The sequence below is a fragment of the Sceloporus undulatus genome, chromosome 1 (assembly GCF_019175285.1).
Source record: "Sceloporus undulatus isolate JIND9_A2432 ecotype Alabama chromosome 1, SceUnd_v1.1, whole genome shotgun sequence".
Lineage (NCBI taxonomy): Eukaryota > Metazoa > Chordata > Lepidosauria > Squamata > Phrynosomatidae > Sceloporus > Sceloporus undulatus.
Genome location: NC_056522.1, coordinates 39,781,648 through 39,800,524, shown reverse-complemented (window position 1 = coordinate 39,800,524; position 18,877 = coordinate 39,781,648). Strand labels below are relative to the sequence as shown.

The 18,877-nt window shown below is 39.8% G+C and overlaps 1 protein-coding gene across 2 annotated transcripts in view; it reads right to left on the bottom strand.

Annotated features, from left to right (window-relative positions):
* Positions 1-1,078: 1,078 nt before the first annotated feature.
* SPATA17 (spermatogenesis associated 17) overlaps positions 1,079-18,877 on the bottom strand; it is a 147,076-nt gene continuing 129,277 nt past the window's right edge. For both annotated transcript variants that reach the window (XM_042478795.1, XM_042478802.1), the window contains one exon: positions 1,079-1,647. In XM_042478795.1, coding sequence (XP_042334729.1) covers positions 1,567-1,647 — 81 coding nt within the window. In that variant the 3' untranslated portion in view covers positions 1,079-1,566. The remainder of the gene's footprint in view (positions 1,648-18,877) is intronic.

Below are 18,877 nucleotides of genomic sequence, written 5' to 3'. Positions count from 1 at the left end.
CGCTGGGAGGCCATCCTTTTTGGGTGGTCTGTACCCCGCCTATGGTGATATAACTCTAACCCCCCCCAAAAAAAACCCCACATTAAAACAGAAAAAGAAGGAGAAGAGGATGAATGGTCTTTGCCTTTACCTTTCCCACCATCCATCTTGGCACCATCTTGCATGCAACCCTGCAGCCTACCTCATGATACACATTACTGGAGGAATGGCCACAAACCTGGCACGAACCAGATACAAATATGCCCCTCAGGGCTGTTTGGATCCAGTAAGTTTTTCGATTTAAACACACACATATAATACCACAATGAGGATGGGAATGGGAATAAACATTTTCAACTGTTGCTGGGAATTCTCATCAAATAGTCAGGGATTATAAAAAACATAATTTTATTTTATTTATTTTTTTAAAAAGTCAGGAACTAAAGCTACAAATACTGGACTCGCCAGCAATGTTTACCCCATCTGTTTTCTGGTCTCCTGTCTTACCTGGAAGAGGCTTCCTTTGATGAGGAAAGGGGAGGGGAGAACTGAGATAAAGGGCTGCAGTCAGAGCCAGAGTTGGTAGGTTGTCCTGCTTCAGAGCCAGAGGAGGCTCACAGCCCTACACTTCATCATCTGATGAAGATCTGAAGAACACAATTCAGAGATGCCCTTCTGAATGTCAGAGATTAAAGGGGCAGGAACAAAAGAACAAGATCTGATTTGGTGCACTTGAAGCAAGCTAAACATTTGTACAGCCAAGGTCATCTCTTTCCTGCAAGGCAAAAGATCTTCTATCTGCTTGGCACTGTGCGACATTCCCATCTCCTTCATTTCCTGATCTTCAGCTTAGATCTTTGACTCTTGCCTTCAGTGACTCCCTGCTTGCTTTAGACTCTTCTTGGACTACTTGACTAAGCATCTGCTCTGATGCATTTTCTGTATTTGCCTTGGTTTCTCCAGTTCCTGCTCTCTTAAAGCATCAATGCACCCTCTAACCCACTTGCAACCCTGAAATAGGACATGAGATGACACCATGACAAGACATGACATCATGTCAACAAGCAGAGATGACACCATAAAATTAACAGAGTAAGCATTTTTCATTTATGTTATATTTTATGCTTTATTTTTCCACGAAAGAAAAAGGCTACACTTCAGACAACTGTAAAAACAATTACAATTATTATCTGAATTTACCAAATTCTTCCTGTTGACCTTATTCCACAAATAATTTCTTTTCCAGACTTGTCAAATGGAGAAAACTGACTAGCAATACTTCGCACGTAGGAACTTCTGATGATTGAAAGAAAGGACTGAAATCTGTGTCTTAAAGGATGTTTTCAGACTTCGTTCACAAAAACAGTCCATGTTACAGTCTAATTGATGATTCCTTCAGAGCCCCTGCTTTAATATTCCAAAATTAGGTTTATACTGAGCTGGTCATAAGTAGAACACAGAGATCTTATCTTTGAAGTAGAGCATGATGATCATAAGCTACACTTTTGCTTTAAAATATTGTTTAAAACTCACATATCTTGATTACAATCATGTAAGATTTCATACATTGAATTGGTAGAGAAATGTTTACACTATTTGCCCAGCTCTGGAGTAGGTTTGGCCAAGCTTGCCAAACAGAGGAATTGATGGAACCACAGTTAAGAAGTCCTAGAAAAAACAAAGAGGGAAAAAATGGGAGAGAATTAGAAATGATTGATTACTGCCTGGACTAAATAACACTTTCTACTAACATTTTTACCTAGGTCTGGTGGGACAACAATATTGCACCTTCTCATTCTGCTCACTGAGTGCAGCTGAATATCCATGCTGAGTATATCATTGAAATGGGGTGAATGTATATAGATTCCAATCCAGAAAAGGTATAATTTTGTCCTTGTAACAACCAGGAAGACAGTGTGATTAGATAGACTGACTTTTTCCACGTGTTCATCCTATTCAAACAGTGGGTTCACCTTGTTGACAAAGAGGCTACATAAGCTTGTGACCACTGAAGAGCACAGTCTAAAAATACTCCAAGAAGGACATTGAAAATCCATAGCCAGAACCTGCAGTCAATAATATATTCTACATGCCAAACTATTGTTTGACATGTAGAATGTATGCATTATATAGATTTTAAATATACCTAAATAGCACGTGGTTCTTCATTATAACAATCTGAAAAGCGTGTATTGTGTATTGAGGGAAAAATGTAAAATCAGTTGAAATAATGTTTAAAGTCCAGTGTGACAATAAAAAGCCAGAGAGTGGCTTCCAATATGTAGCTGAGTTATCTTTTATTCTTATCATCCATTGATTCATTTGTTCAATTGAATTATTGTTACCAAATAGGTTCTTATATACCAATTTCATTGTTTCACTGGAACAAGAATGGCAGATTTATTTGGAAGGTCACAACTTCTCCAGCCCTGGCACAACTTACCCAGTCAAATTAGGAATCACACACCACTGCTCTAAGGTAGAGAAAAAAAGACTAGGGAATATGTAATGGCAGATCATTTGTTATTTAAATAAAAGTTTAAGCTACATTCCTTATGATTTTTTACAAGAAGGTAAAAACCTTTTTACTCTTTACAGGCCCGTTACAAATGGGCCGTTTTGTGCGTGCGGAGCGCGCACTAGGGTTAGGAAGGGGTGGTGCTTCCACACCCCCTAACCCTAGTGCGCGCTCCGCACGCACAAAATGGCAGCGGCCATTCCACACGGCCGCCACCATGAGGATGTCATGGCTGCGCTGCCTCTATATGGGGCGGCGTGGACGTGACGTCCTCACTCCACGCCAGGGCGCATAGTGCGCCCTTAGCACGGAGCAGGAAGGAGCTCCGTTTCGGAGCTCCTTCCTGGTTTGGTCCGCTGGGCGCAGCCTTCAGACGGCTGCGCCCAGCGGACCAAAGGAGAAAGGGGCCAAGCGGTCCCTTTCTCCTCCTCCCCGCCGCCACAGGGTGTTCTTGGAGCTTGAAGCCCCAAGGACACCCCTTTCCAGGCTGCGGGGAAGCGGCCTTTTTCCGCTTCCTCGCAGCCCGGAAAGCGGCGGATCGGGGCCTCAGCAGCTGCCGTTCTGGCAGCTGAGGCCCCGATACACTGGGGAAAGGGACAGGTACAGCCCGCCCCAAATGGGCAGTCTGTAACCTGCCACAGTCCTCACACCTGTGACAATTGATTTTTCAGGGGAAACAGACCTTTATTTGTTGTTACTTTTATTTGTTTTAACCAGTTTCAGTTTTATGATGGTTTAATTGATCTTTAACTTTTGTATGCTGTGAATTTTTAACAATTTTAGTTTTAATTGTTGTTAGGAGCCTTGAGTTCTCAACTGAGAAAAAAGGCAAGATAACAACAACAGTGCTGAAGTCAGTAACAACAAATCTCAGCAAGACAAAACTAATCAGAGAGAACTATTTTGTATACAACCAGATATCTTGCTTGCTGTTTTGTGTTAAATTATTATTTTAAAAACAAAACAGTTTAAATTATGTGGAGAATGGCAGTAAAGGAAGAAGTATGTGATATCAGTTGATGTTATGTATAGAAGGGTATGGAAGCCTTAACCAAAGCCATTTTTGCTTCTAATTCTTCAGAACATACTGATAATGAATTCAGAATTTTTGTTGTTTGTGTTGGAAAGAAACTTTCTCTTAAAAGAAATAGAGAGGTTCCCAGGAAAATGATTCCACTTTGGATTCCAATAGTACAAGTGACCCAGAAACACACGCAACTCTCTATAGCTTACATATCATAAATAAAAAGAATGATGCAAAAGTAAAGTTGTTTTTATTTGGTTTTGCACCATTCTTTTTTTTTTTTTACTATTTTTACTATTTTTTTAATTAAAAAATAAAAATTATTAATATTATCAAAATTAAATCCAGCATATATAACAACACCAATATTCCAAAGGGAAAAAAGAAGAAAAAGACATATCTGATTATCTCGAAATTCATCTTCTTCTTGCCCTCCCCTGTCTAGCCCCTACATATACTTTCATGTTATGAGTGAGTATTAATAGAGATTGTATTTTTGTACTGTTTTATATTTTATAATAATTTTGTAATGGTTTTTTAGTCTGTAACCCTGCTTCGATCCAATGGGAGAGGCGGGGAAACATAAATAAAATTTAATATTATTTATTATTATTATTGTAATATTCATAACAGATTAAACAGTCTTCTTGATTTTTCCTCCTCTTTGTTTCCTACCCTTATCTCACAGTCTTTTATTCTTCTTCTTCCTTTCAAAGAATGTGTTATGATCTCATAAGCATTCTTAAATTAACTCTTACTTATTAATCAGTTTTTTAAACAAGCTTAATACCCGTACTTATATATTTCCCCTAATTTAGTAACATTTCCATATTATTCATTACTCCTCCAACGTTTGTTACAATATTCTACAAGTAAGTAATAGTAAGTAAGTAATAAAATTTATTTGGTCTTTGACCAGTATATTCTACAAATGATTCCCATCTTTTTTCTTCTCCCTTGTTTTCTTCTTCTTTCAATACGTTTGTCAAAGTATCCATTTCTATCACCTCCAGAGATTTGATTAGCGTATTCATCAATTTCTGGAGCTCTATTTTCTTTCCACCTTTTTGCACCATTCTTTTTAAAATCACTCGGTACTATAGCCATGAGTTGCTCTGTATTATGGCTAGTAGAAAAAATTTGAGAGTTCTATCTGGGGTAAGAAAGGAGGAGACACTAGATCATAATAAATATCTTAGTAAGTCAAAAGCAGAATATGAACAGAAAAACAGCTGTCAGTTTTTCTTTCCTAGTGTACGTCTGTTCCTGTCTCTTATCAGGATAAAGCAAGAGCTGGTCATTGGTGATCCCCGAAATACAGTAAGCACTGATTTGAGAGAGCAGACGGCTTTTGCTATTAGGATGACTTGCCAGACAATAACAACTGACTGCCAGAATTAGCTCCTTGGGACAATTTAGGTGCCTTTGAAGTGAATGGCTGTTTGAGCTGGAACTAAGCCCATGTCCAGCTTCAAATCCAAGTCAAAATGACAAAGAGGGAATCTACTGTGCCATTCAGTCCCTCAGCGTAAGATTACTTTATGTTGGCAGCTGTACTGTTTATCTTGTTGTTTAAAAGCTATTTCATGACATGCTCACAGCTGAGTATTTAAACTACTGCATCTCATCAGGTGGTGGACAGTAGTTGCATCTGACTAACACAAGACAAGCCTACACTATTTCATAAGGCAAATGAACATGCAGGTTGAGTCTCCCTTATCCAAAACACTTGGAACGAGAAGTGTTTTGGATTTCAGAGTTTTTTTGGAGTTTGGAATGTTTGCACTTAGGTAATGAAATATCTTGGAGATGGGACACAAGTCTAAACATGAAAGTCATTTATGTGTCACATATGCCTTATACACATAGCCTAAAGGTAATTTTATACACCATATTTTTAAAATAATTTTGTGCATGAAACAAAGTTTGTGTACACTGAACCATCAGTTTGTGTACACTGAACCATGGCCACTATCTCAGCCATCTATATGGATAATTTTGGATTTTGGAGTATTTTGGACTTGGAAATTCTGGATAAGGGAGACTCAATCTGTACTACAATTTACAGTTTGATGTTATGCAAGTGTAAAACTTCAACATGAAACAGAAAGTATGGGGAGGGGAAACGGCCACTCCTTATGAAACAAGTGACCTCTAAAGATCTTTAACTAAAGCCACAAGCCAATGGGAGAGGTCAGAAATGCCGGAGTCAGAAGGCAGTCCCCCTATTAGGTAAAAAAGGCTGCATGGAGAATCGTAGGGCTTTGGTAACTTAAAGTTTACTTAGAAGAAGCAAAACAACATAATATTAGAACAATCTAACATAATGGTTGGATAAATAGATACAGATATAGAGAGCCATGGAAGGCAAAATAAAACCCCAGTATGGAGGGCAAAAGAACCTGTAAATCACATACTACCAGTTGCAGTTGAACTGCCTACACTGCAGCCACCTGGCCTAATTGGGTAATTACCATACAAGCTCACATACACAGCATCACTTGCCATTTACACCTTTATTCAGTCATAACAGTATAATGCAATCTTGTATGCCCTGACACCCCCGGCTGTCTGAGTCTGATGCCAGAGTTGGAAGCCAGCCACCCCCTGGCCTTCTGAGTCCACCGTGAGAGTCAGGAGCCAGATTCGTCCCCCCCTCCCCCCCAGTCTTCTGAATCCGATGCTATGGTTGGAAGGCAGCTGCCCCTATGGCTTTCTGAGTCTGATCCAAGAGTCAGAAGACAATCACACACACACACACACGGCCTTCTGGGTCTGACAACAAGAGTTGGAAGGAAGCTGCTCCCCTCAAGGCTTCCTGAGTCCAGCATGACGGTAACCGCCACACACCAAAATTAGAAGGCAGCCCTCTCCCTTGGGTGACATCCCCTGAGGATGTCACCCAGTGTGGATCATACTCCCTGCATGGCACTATTGAATGTGATGTAGGATCTTAGTTGCTACTGTTTGTACTACAAATCCTAGAATCCCCCAACCATCATGGCTCCTGAAGTCTATAAAAGTAATATTTCCTAGTGTTGTGCTAAGGTCCCTAGAACACTGTGCAAGGGGTTGTAGAATAGGTGGGAAATGCCCCTTGGACATTGGAGACAGAATTCTGACAGGGGAGATCTGAACTCTCTCCATATACTTTGGGCCTATAGATTTTTCTGTGTATCTTTCTGCTCTGGTGTTGGAGATCTGACACTAGAGAGGAGACGGCAGTGGGGTATGGGAGTGTTTTTGAAATGGAGTATTCAAAAACTTCCCAGGCCTCTTAAATTTCCACAGTACAGATTTAGGCCACCCCTGCTTGAAATGTAAGGTAAAATAAAATAAATAGTAAACATAGTAATAGTAAATGGTGCACAGGGGAGAAATTGGAAAGTCTTCCATCTCTTCTACTTTGGACATGTTAGACAATTAGGATTGTCCTTTAAAAGAGATTTAAGGAAGAAAGGAAAAAGAAGTAGAAGTGAAGCAGGAAAGGGAAGGATTTTAAGAGTGAAATCACTAATTAAGCAATTTATAAAGTAATACTCTTCTTTATGTCTACACTACCTGGGAGTTGTAATATGATGTTAAAGTTATAGTAATGGAATGATTGATGTATGAGATGAATGTGTAATGGATGGATGTTTTTAACTCAAATTGTTTAATAAAAATAAAAAAATAAAAAGGGATAGTCTTTTAATATATGTGTGTGTATATTCAAAAACCTGAAATAGTAGGAAGTTCAGAGTCAAATGGAGAGCTTCCGTAATCATCTTTTAAAGATTCAGTTTACAATGAGTAGGAAAGTGGAGATTTTCTGAGCAGAAATGGCTCCTATTGGGAGCTACTGCAGGGGGAAAAAAGCTTTGTTCTATTTAAGCCCAACCTTTTACCTGTTCATTTCTTACCGAAAGCTGCAATTATTTACTTAATCTATAATCACAAGTCCATCACTTTTACCCCTTGATAGGTTCACCTTAGGGTCACCATAAATTGGAAATGACTTGAAGGCACACAACAACAGCAACAATGCTCCAGTCAGCAGTCTTGATGTTGAACTGTGGACTAAATGAAATTTCTGTGTCATCTTCAAAGGCAGCCCCATATGAAGTGTAGTAGTCTAATTGGGAGGTGACAGCACATTGATTATTGTAGCTAAGTCATCCTTGTCCAGGAAAGATCATAGCTGGTGGGCCAGTTGAAGCTGCCTCCAAGCACTCCAAACCACAGAATTCACCTGGGGCTCCAATGACAGAGATAGGTCCAGGAATACTCCCAAGCTATGCACTTGCTCCTTCACCTGACATTAATTAATATTTGTTAGATTACTTTAACTTGTGTGACATTTACTCACTGTACTCTCCATGACTAGTAAATATCTGCAAGGGTTATTGGACCAAAATATGAAACACTTCTGCAGTGTGCAATTTAGACAATAGAATTAGTGTGTGTCATTTTTAAAATTTGTCCCAGAAAAAAAAAATGCAGCCTATCAGCCTAATATTCTTATGTTCTGTAGATGTAAGCCTTAAAGCAGAAGGAAGTACAGTAGCAGGAAGCATTTCATAGAATCATACAATCATAGAGTTGGAAGAGACCACAAGGGCCATTCAGTCCAACCCTGTGCCAAGCAGGAAATCTCAATCAAAGCATCCCTGACAGATGGCCATCCAGCCTCTGTTTGAAGACTTCCAAGGAAGGAGACTCCACCACACTCCGAGAGAGTGTGTTCCACTGTCGAACAGCCCTTACTGTCAGGAAATTCTTCCTAATGTTGAGGTGGGATCTCTTTTCCTGCAGTTTGCATCCATTGTGCCGTGTTCTAGTCTCTGGAGCAGCAGAAAACAAACTTGCTCTCTCCTCAATATGACATCCCCTCAAATACTTAAACAGGGCTATCATATCACCTCTTAATCTCCTCTTCACTAGGCTAAACATTCCCAGCTCCCTAAGACGTTCCTCATAGGGCATGGTTTCCAGACCCTTCACCATTTTAGTTGCCCTCCTTTGGACACACTCCAGTTTCTCCACATCCTTTTTGAATTGTGGTGCCCAGAACTGGACACAATATTCCAGGTGGGGCCTGACCAAAGCAGAATATAGTGGCACTATTACTTCTTTTGATCTAGACACTATACTTCTATTGATGCAGCCTAAAATCGCATTGGCCTTGTTAGCTGCCACATCGCACTGTTGACTCATGTTCAACTTGTGGTCTACTTGGACTCCTAGATCCCTTTCACACATAGTTTCATTCAGCCAGGTTTCTCCAATCCTATATCTGTGCATTTTATTTTTTCTGTGTTGAATTTCATTTTGTTAGCTTTGGCCCAGTTTTCTAGTCTGTTCAGGTCACTATGAATTTTGATCCTGTCCTCTGGGGTATTAGCTACTCCTCCTAATTTGATGTCATCTGCAAATTTGATAAGTGTGCCCCCAATTCTTACATCCAAGTCATTGATAAAGATGTAGAATAGCACTGGGCCCAGGACAGAACCCTGTGGGACCCCACTGGTCACTTCTCTCCAGGATGAAAAGGAGCCATTGTTGAGCACCCTTTGGGTTCGGCCAGTCAATCAATTACAAATCCATGTCACAGTTGCCTTGTCTAGCCCAGATTCTACAAGCTTGTTTGCAAGAATATCATGGGGGACTTTGTCAAAGGCCTTACTAAAATCAAGATATAATATATCCACAGCATTCCCTTCATCTACCAAGTTGGTAATTTTATCAAAAAAAGAGATCAGGTTTGTCTGGCATGACGTGTTTCTCTGAAACCCATGTTGACTTTTTGTGATTATGGAATTGCCTTCTAGATGTTCACAGACTCTCTGAAGTTTATCGCACCAGGGTTAAAAAGTCCCCCAGTGTGTTGTAACGTGCCCATGTGGGGGCGCGCACGGAAAGTGACAGGAATGCGATGGGGCCCAGAACCCCTTTGCCACCGGGCACTTCAATCGCGTTCCCGTTGCGTTCCAGAGGGTGCCATTTCTGGGAACCGTTTCAAAGTGTCCCCAGAAATTGTGTCCCCTGGAAGTCAACGGGAACTCAATTGGAACGCCCGGCAGCAAAGGCAGCATTCCAGTGTGCGGTAAAATGGGGTTCTGGGCCCCATCGCGTTCCCATCATGTTCTGTGCGCGCCCCCCGTGTGGGCACGTTAGAACGCACCGGGGAATGTTTTAACCCCGGTGCGATAAACTTCTCTGTTTAATTATCTGCTCTAGAATCTTTTCTGGTATTGATGTCAGGTTAACTGGACGATAATTGTTGGGATCCTCTTTTTTTCCCTTTTTGAAGATGGGGACAACATTTGGCCTCCTCCAGTCTTCTGGGACTTCTCTTGTTCTCCATGAATTCTCAAAGATTATTGCCAATGGCTCCGATATTACATTTACCAGTTCTTTTAATACACTTGGATGTAGTTCATCTGGTCCTGGAGATTTATATTCGTTTAGATTAACCAGATATTCCTGTACTATCTCTTTACTTATTCTGTACTGAAATTCCCCTAATCTGTCCTCTGCTTCATTATCCTCAGGTTGAGCACCCTTTGCCTTTTCTGAGAAGATTGATGGTGGCCTTCTTGTACCATAACCAGAAATATGTCCTTCTATTCTTAAAAAAAATTACTATAATAAATGGCCGAAGATATTAAAGTTAGAATAAGCAAGCTCATAGATAGCCAAACTTGGAATGCCAAAGTTCTCATTAATTTTTTTAAAACTTTCATTTATTTCAATTGCTCTCATTCATTTTCTTTTAAAAAATAATATTAATATTCTCATCCTATTATCTTCCAAGAGATTATGGTCTAATACAGTCAAACTGACAGGAATTAAGCAGACCTAAGGGCCTTTTCAATGTATTAACAATTTGACTGTCATGTAGCTTAATTAGTCTATGGACAGAATTCAAAAGGAGGCAGCAAATGCTGTGATGACAGTAAACAGCAGTCTATTGAAGAGTGTTGCCCAAATTTGGCAAATGCAGTCCAGTTATCCTAATGCATTTAAGGAACAGGTATATACAGAAGCAGAGTTATGGATGTGTATTCCTGAACTGGATGAACTCATTTAGGCCTCAAAAAGATGTTATAGCCATAGCTAACCACCTTGAGACTTTGTAATATAGGGTGGGATAAAAATATTTAAATCAATTATTCAGTCAATCAATACATACATACTACCGAGAAGCAAAAGAAGTAGAAATGGATTGCTAACATTACTTGTTGTGTTCCCCATTTGTTTTACCTATTCTATTGCTTCTTCATCTACAGACTGGTACTCTGAGAGGCTGAACCGACTGGCCTGCAGCTGCCTCTTTTTTGCCAGATCGGGGCTGTGGCAGCTGCACACCATGGCCCCAATCTGGCCTTTCTGCAGCGCAAAAATTAAGCTTTTTGTGGTTCCTTTTTGTGTCATGGAAAGAGTGAAATAGCTGCTGGTGCTGCGGCTTTTCAGTACTCCTTTGCTGCTGTGTCATCCGGACGCAGGAGAGCGCTGTGATGCTGCCCGGCATGTGGTAGAGTGCTCGGCATCACGCCGGCATGGGGGTGGAATTGGGGTGTGCATCGTATCGATGCCACACCCCCAATAGCCCCTCATGCCAGCCTTTGATGCCCGTCTGTACAGCCCCATAGTCTTCACTTCTTCTCATATTCCATACCCTACAACTATCCTAAATTGGCAGGGAGAGTCTTCATTAGTTCCTTGTTGTCCCTTTTTCCCCCAATGGCTTTGAGAATGTCTCAATTTCTCTCTCTTCCTCCCACTTTCCTCCTCTGGTCTCAGCTAAGTGCAAAAATAGTCTAATTAACCCAGCAAAGGGGATGAAAGGGAAGGGCTGGAATCTTGTCTGTCCCTGCAAAGCAAATCAAACTGCTGCATCCTCTCCTAACTTGTCTATTCTCTCTCATTAATTAATTTTGCCATCTTGATGACCCTGATGTCAGTTGGCCACTTGTGTCTCAGTTTTTCATCTGTGAAATGTTGGATGGTATGAAGCACATCTCCCTATATCTCTGTTGGTTATGCAGCCAGTGGTAACACATCTAATCTTTTCTTTCTCTGAAATATATTGTCCATTCTAACACACACACACACACACACACACACACACACACCATCTTTCTTCCAATATAGGGACTCCTATGTATTTTCTTCACTGAAGATAAGCTTTTTTCTGATTTTCCCAATAGCAATCCAGGACAACACCAAGAAATCTGTGATTCTGAAGGCTTGGGGGAGGATGGTGCACATCACTTGGCTTCAATGGCAAAATGTACAATTTTAAATTTATCCATAGAATAAACTAATGTTGATATATGAAACACTTATTACTTTAACAGTTATGTGGAAACTTGGGCCATATGGACTTATGTCAGAGTCATTGTTTAAATGGTAATAATAGAAAGGTATGTGTTATTTTGAAAGAATAATAACTACAATTCAAAACTACATTTTATTTTAAATAAACCACCTGGGGGCACTTCTGTAACATAGATATTTGAGGAGGACTCAGTGGGAAGTGCTGCTTAAAAATCAATGGAACAAATATGGCTACTTCCATTTAACTCTAGGGGTCCTGGTCCAAGTCTTTCCAACAATCCTAATGCCTTTAATGGCAAAATTAGAGCTTTGAACTGAGAAGCCGCAAGACATTCCATGACCTTTTAATGGTTAGGGAGTGTTATTTAACAGGGAGCGGGAAGAAGGGAGGGAGAGAGAGAGAGAGAGAGAGAGAGAGAGAGAGAGGAAAACAAACATGGCAATCTGCTACTAAAGTAAAATGTTGATCTAGCGAAGAGGGGCTTCCCTCATAAATGTATTAGTACTGGTTAACACTTCCAACTAGTACAAGGGCTTCTGACATGACAAAATGAGTATAACAGCCCCTTCTGTCAATATAACACAAATGTCATTTCAAGTGCTCAAAACCACTAAGCTACCCTAAAAAAGATTGATTTATCTGCTCCAATGTTTCTTTGGGGCAAACTTTCCTCACAACTGAAACCAATTAGTGGGACTGGCACTTGTAGTGCAGAATGTAGGTCAGCATCAAGTAATAAAAAAGTATTGACTTTTCTCTGTCAGTAAGCAGCATGAAAGGGGTGCCATGGCCTTGTCGTATATGAAAAGAGCTCCATTAATTTCACTTATTTCAACAAGGGCTGTCAAATACTAATGCTTCTATTGCACTTTTCACACAAAGTACATTGACACCAATACTGGCCTCAGTGAAACAGGTTTAAAATATTTCAGCTAGTGAAAGGGGCCTACACTATAATTTTCAATTCCCACTTGTACATTTAGACACCTTAAGTAGCATTGCTCACAAGAACTATTGAGAGAGATGAGATGGGATATTAATCATGACTAACAATTACTTCCTGTGGCTAAAGGAATCTAATTCTTATGTATAAGCCTACCAAACTAATAATCCAGAATGTTGGACATTAACTTTTTATGGAGTAGGCAAACTCTATCAGTTGTGAGTCTGATGTCAATAAATATCCACAAATTATGGATAAATCACTGCATCCTCACATTATAATGTTGCAGAAGTAACCCAGAACCACTATTTTGTTGGAATTTCCATGATCCATTTTATCCCTTAAAAAGTAGCTTTATTATTTTAGAAAGTATAGCTAGGTGTCCAATCCAGCAATCGCTGATAGGTACATGTGCTCTGATGTGCACAGAGAATTTCTCAGCCTACAAGTGCTCTCATACTCATTTCTAGAAAGACACTTGATCTGCGGGCACATAGGAACTGGCTCCCTCCATTGTAGGAGGAAAATTAATGTACATAATAATAATAATAATAATAATAATAATAATAATAATAATAATGATAATAATAATATGATTTATTTATATGCCGCCCAATCACTGGGAATCCAGGCGGCTTACAACAGAGGGGATAATAGACGGTTCCCTGCCCTTAGGCTTACAATCTAAAAAGACACGACACAAAAGGAGAAGGGAATGGTGAGGCAGGAGGATCAGGTCCAGCATTCTTCTCTGGACCATGGCAGATGGACTGAAGGGATTGCTCTTTTTCTTAATTGAGGCCGGGCCCGATGGTGCTGGGCCTGTCCTTTCACTCCTTCCCAGGCCAGAAGATGACAGTTGGAAGGAGGGAGGAGAGGGCTCTCCCTCTTCAGGCCCAAATAACATAACTGTATACATATCTAAGCACACATGGACTTGAGGATCAAGGTGACAGCATTTGATAACACATGAGACAAGTCAATACATCTGACCTTCATGTGTTCAAATCTTCTAATTGTTTGCATAAACTGACATTCTACAGCTCTGCTAAGTTGGAGGTGGAGATGATGATGGTAGCAATGAACAGGAAAGAACTGGAAGGATAGAGGAATATAAGAAGGTAACAGGAGGAAGATGGGACCACCCGTGAGTTGTCTATTCCATGAACGCTTTGTTTGTGCAGGTGGTGGGAGTGATAGGAGTGTGTTGAAGCTAGGATATTGTTGCAGGTAAGGTTTGGAAAATAATTTGTACCACAACACAGGCATTTCCCAAACTACCTCTCCCATGCTTTCTTGCTAATCAGCAGTATTTAGTAACACATTCTGTGCCATGCTGATCAGGAGTACCTAGATCTCTGTCACTTTAATCTGAAGTCAGTGGGAATATCCAGGTCTAAATTCAAATAATCCAGTTTAACTGCTGTGAATGTGGAGATCACTGTAACCAGCCATTCTCAAACTTTCACAGACAACTTGAAAATTGCTAGGGATGTAATATATTCTCAGTAGTCTCATCTATGGTCCATGATCTAGTGGTAGAGCAGTGTTTTTGATGATGACACCTATGCTGGTGTGTATGTGTAGATTCAATAAAGTCTTCTTGAACAAAAGGTCTGTTATATGTTTTCCCTCTTGTACTTAGTAGGTGGACATGTCACATGTATTAGACTTTTTACAAGATGGAATTATAAAAGGATTGAGACCAAACATATTAAAGACGTAAGTGGCATCTTTAGGAACAGTTCTTAGACTGGATGATGTAGCTTTGCACAGTAATGTGTGAAAAGGTTTCTAAAAGGAACCACATTTAAGGTTCCACCAACCATTCATGGGTGTCCTTCAGGAGAATTGAATTTAGTTTTGAAGGTATTAACTAAGGTGCCATTTGAACCTTTGACAGAAAAATTGCTGAGGGTGCTGATTCTTAAGGTGGCCTTTGTGGAAGCAATAACTTCGACAAGACAAATGTCAGACATAGCAGTGCTATCAATGAACGTGAACTTGTGTAAGTTCAAGAAGGTCAAGCTAACTCTAATGTTCAATCTAATTTTTCATCCGAAGTGTTGGTCTAACAAAAGACTTTTACAAGTTATGCTTTTGCCAACCTGTACAACTTGTACAGATTGCCAAAGTTCTTAAAGTCCACAACTTTAAGGACTTTGGAGAACATTGGGTTAAGTCAGTAAGAGAAGGAGCCACACCTAGCCAGATTAATGAGGGGACTTGGTTACATCCCAAGTGTACATGGATTGTTCTTCCATGCCATCCAGAGAATGAAGAGTTGGTAGTTTTGTGAACTGTCATTCTTGGATGGCAGAAGGAGCAATCCATCCCACCCAGTTGAGGCAGCATGAAAGAAAGAAGGAAAACAAAACAACAACAACAACAACAAAGGCAAAAAGGCTTTACAATAAAACTGTCACGGAAGGAGCAGTGGTTTTGATCATTCTACCAGCAATAGGGGTGAGGGATGAATATTATTTATTTATGTTTTTTGATTTCATAACCACAGAGAAGTGCTCTTTTCATGTTAAACAATTAAGGGGAAAAAACAGATTGCACCAGCATAAAAATCATAGCCTGTAGTCTCTGATTTTGGCCTTGTTAGTCTGATCTTGTTAGTCTAAACCAATATACTGAAGAAAAACCAATATACTGACCCTGATCGGCTGTTATTATGTTTTATTGTTTGTTGGTTATTTAATTATTGCTTAATTGTTATTTACTTTTAATATGCTTTTAATTGTAAATTGTTTAATCTTATTTTAAGGGAGGGAGGGATTGGAGGGATATGTATTGTATAATTTTTTAATGTTTAAGCTGCCCCGGTTGCCTTGTTGTGCAGAGGGGCAGGATAAAAATAATTTTTTATTTATTATTCTATATTTATGTATAATTCAGCTTAAGTCAAAAGGGCCTCAATCTCTCTTGCCAGAAAATAAATAAACAAACAAATGACCATGTACAGATATTTTCATCTGTTCCAAAACCTTTAGGTATGTATCACTTGATTGGAGCTCATGAATCCCTATACAGTTTGAGATGGTATCTCATCTGGTGTGACCTAAATATTTGTTATTGGTGAATAGTCTCTCATTTTTATATTAGGGTGGCCACAAGCAAATTCTTCCAGTCTTCACTTTTTGCCCTTATCTATTTACTATGAGAAAGGAAGCTTTTTGTTCTTATAATTTTGCAGACTGCCAACTGAAGCACTTTTCATGAATGAAAAAAAAAACATGACAATTACTGTTTACTTCATCATGTACAAGTATACACTGTATCAAACTGAGAGGAAAGCCTTGAAACTTCCTCATTGTATCATCGCATAGTCCAGTTTTCATAAATGACACTGTCACATGGTTTATGATACTATCCACAGTGCTGTCAAAGCTCAGTACCTTCCTTACTTAACTGAAGTTATAGACAAAGGGGCAGTACAGACAGGCGGCTAAACACTGCCCCTTTATGCCTCAGGTCAGTGCTGCAGCAGCTGCACACTGTGGCACCAACCCGCTCCCTAAAAGAACCTGCTCTAAGCAGCTTCTTTGAAGAAGCATCACAGGCATGCTCGCGCACCATGATGACGCCCCTTCTGGCCAGCGCTGTTTGGGCGCTGCGCTGCACATGCATCATCATGGTGCGCCCCATATCGACAGGCATGATGGTGCCTGGATGCCGGCAGAAGGGCTTTGAGTGTGTGTATGCTCAGCCGTATTTGAACCCTAGTTCAGGCCCAGGCTGGCATAAAGTGCCAGTCTGTATTGGTCCAAAGTCTTTTCCACAGAGGGATTTAATCATATTTCTCAGTGAGTTTGAGTGTTGCTTCTGAACGCAGTATGCTTAACTCATTGGCTAATTACCTCCAGCAAATGCAAGCAAAGTTGACAACAAAATGTTCTCTGATTTTAAAAGGTTAAATGACTAAAATGGAGGGCAATTTCCAGCTTATAAGCCTTTAAAATACTCTTTGAATCAACTTGTCATTAATTCTTGAAATATAAATGATACTGGTTTGCCATCATAAAACAGATTTTATGTCCTTCTGCATGGTGCTTTCATCACATCATTTTTTCTGCTTGATAGTTTATTTGGCTATTGACAGAACATATATGATAATATGCTGTACAAATATTGGGAAATTATTCTCTCAGTGGGAAGCCTGCTAACAACATTATTTTAATATCTTATCTTTCAAATGGAGGCTGAAAACATATTAATTGCTGTTTAATTTATGCAGCAAACATTTTTTTATAATTGTACTTAAATTTTGGCCGCCTCTCAAGAACCAGTATGCTCATCTCTCAGTATGGTAAATAAAGAACTAGAATCAAACAGGCTCGTGGGGAATTATTAAAGATTTATAATTGCTCTTTGGATTTTGAACAACTTGTTATCTGATTGGCCCTTCACAAATAATCAAGATCAACACATTTACACCATTGCCAATATATCTCTGAAAGGTATATGCCTGAAAGGAAGGAAAGCACTCTCAGATTTTATCTCCAGAAGCATTGGGAGGACAGGTTTTGTTTTGTTTCTGAAGAATATCAAAGTCACAGTATGCACCACAGAAGGGAAATTTATAATCTAAAACAGTGATATTTGCACAATGACTTCCTTGCCACACTTTGCCTCTGTTGGTTTTACAGGTACTAGACCATCATAGTGGGTATGTCTACACTGTACAGTTATAGTAGTTTGATCATAGTTTAATTGCCAAGGTCCCAGAACATGGAATCCTGAGATTTGTAATTTGGGGAAGGGGCATATGGATTTTTCTACTGTTATCCCCTGAGCTACAAATGATAGAATTCCATAGGATGAGTTAATGATAGAAGGGCCAAGGCATGCAACAAAATAGTGTATAGTGGTATCTAGGGATGGAATGGGTATTTGACAATTTCCTAAATGTGCCCAAAATTTGGTGTTCCTGACCACTTAGGAAAAGACAGTTATGAGTTATACTTGCCAACCTCTTAAGTCCTTCTGCCTGGAATTAACCTCCTGGAGACCTCCCTACCATAAATTCCCAATCCTATATCCAGGTTTTTAACTTGTAATAGCAGAAAATGTCCAAAACCACTAATGTAGAGCTAGTTCTTGACAGATTCACGTACATCACTTCATTTGCTATAATAACTGATGACTAAAGGCATGAACTGGCTCACCTAAAGCACACTGCATTTGAGACCATGTGAGATTAAATTTCTCTGTTGTATGTGTGATCTGTGATGGCTTATTTATATATGCAACTCATTTAATATTGCAGCCACCAAAGGATTCATATGCACATGTGAACTAGGCTGCAATGGATTGTTTCTCTTACTATGAAATAGGACAGCTTCTTGTAAAGCCAACCACACTACAGCTTTACAGGGCTCCCCCGGGTTACGAAATTAATTCGTTCCGCGGCGCCATTCGTAACCCGAAAAGCATTCGCAAGCCGAAGCCCCATAGGCGCTAATAGCGAAAGCCGCGATTTGGTGCGAAAAAGCGCCGAAAAGCACCAATTTTTTTTTCGTAACCCGAAATAACCTTCGTAACCCGGAACAGTTTTTTTTTAATGGATTTTTTTCGTAACCCGGAAATTTCGTAACGCGGCGCATTCGTATCCCGGGGTACCACTGTATCAGCTTTAAGAAGCACAAAGGTATCTACAAAGCCACTGATTGAATAGGGCTTTCCAGATACAGGTGTATACACCATCCCCTGCCAGTTAGTGGCTACAAAAATAACCTGTCCACAAAATTCATAAGGTCAACTTTTAAGCCAGATTTTCCTTGTAGCTCTGAAGCATGTTATCCTTTGGAGAGGCGGGATATAAATGAAAGTTATTTATTTATTTATTTATTTTTCTGTGGATCAGGAAGAACTGGAGAGTAGAAGGAAGCTTATATCTGGGAAGAAATGGGCTGTTTCATCCATATATATTTATTAGTTACATTTATATCCTGTCTTTTCTACAATGAGCTCAAATTGACATACGTGGCTCTCCTCCTCAGTTATCCTCACAACAACCTTGTGAGTTAGGTCAGGCTAAAAAAGAGAACAACTAACCGAAGATCACCCAAAGTGTCTTCCTCT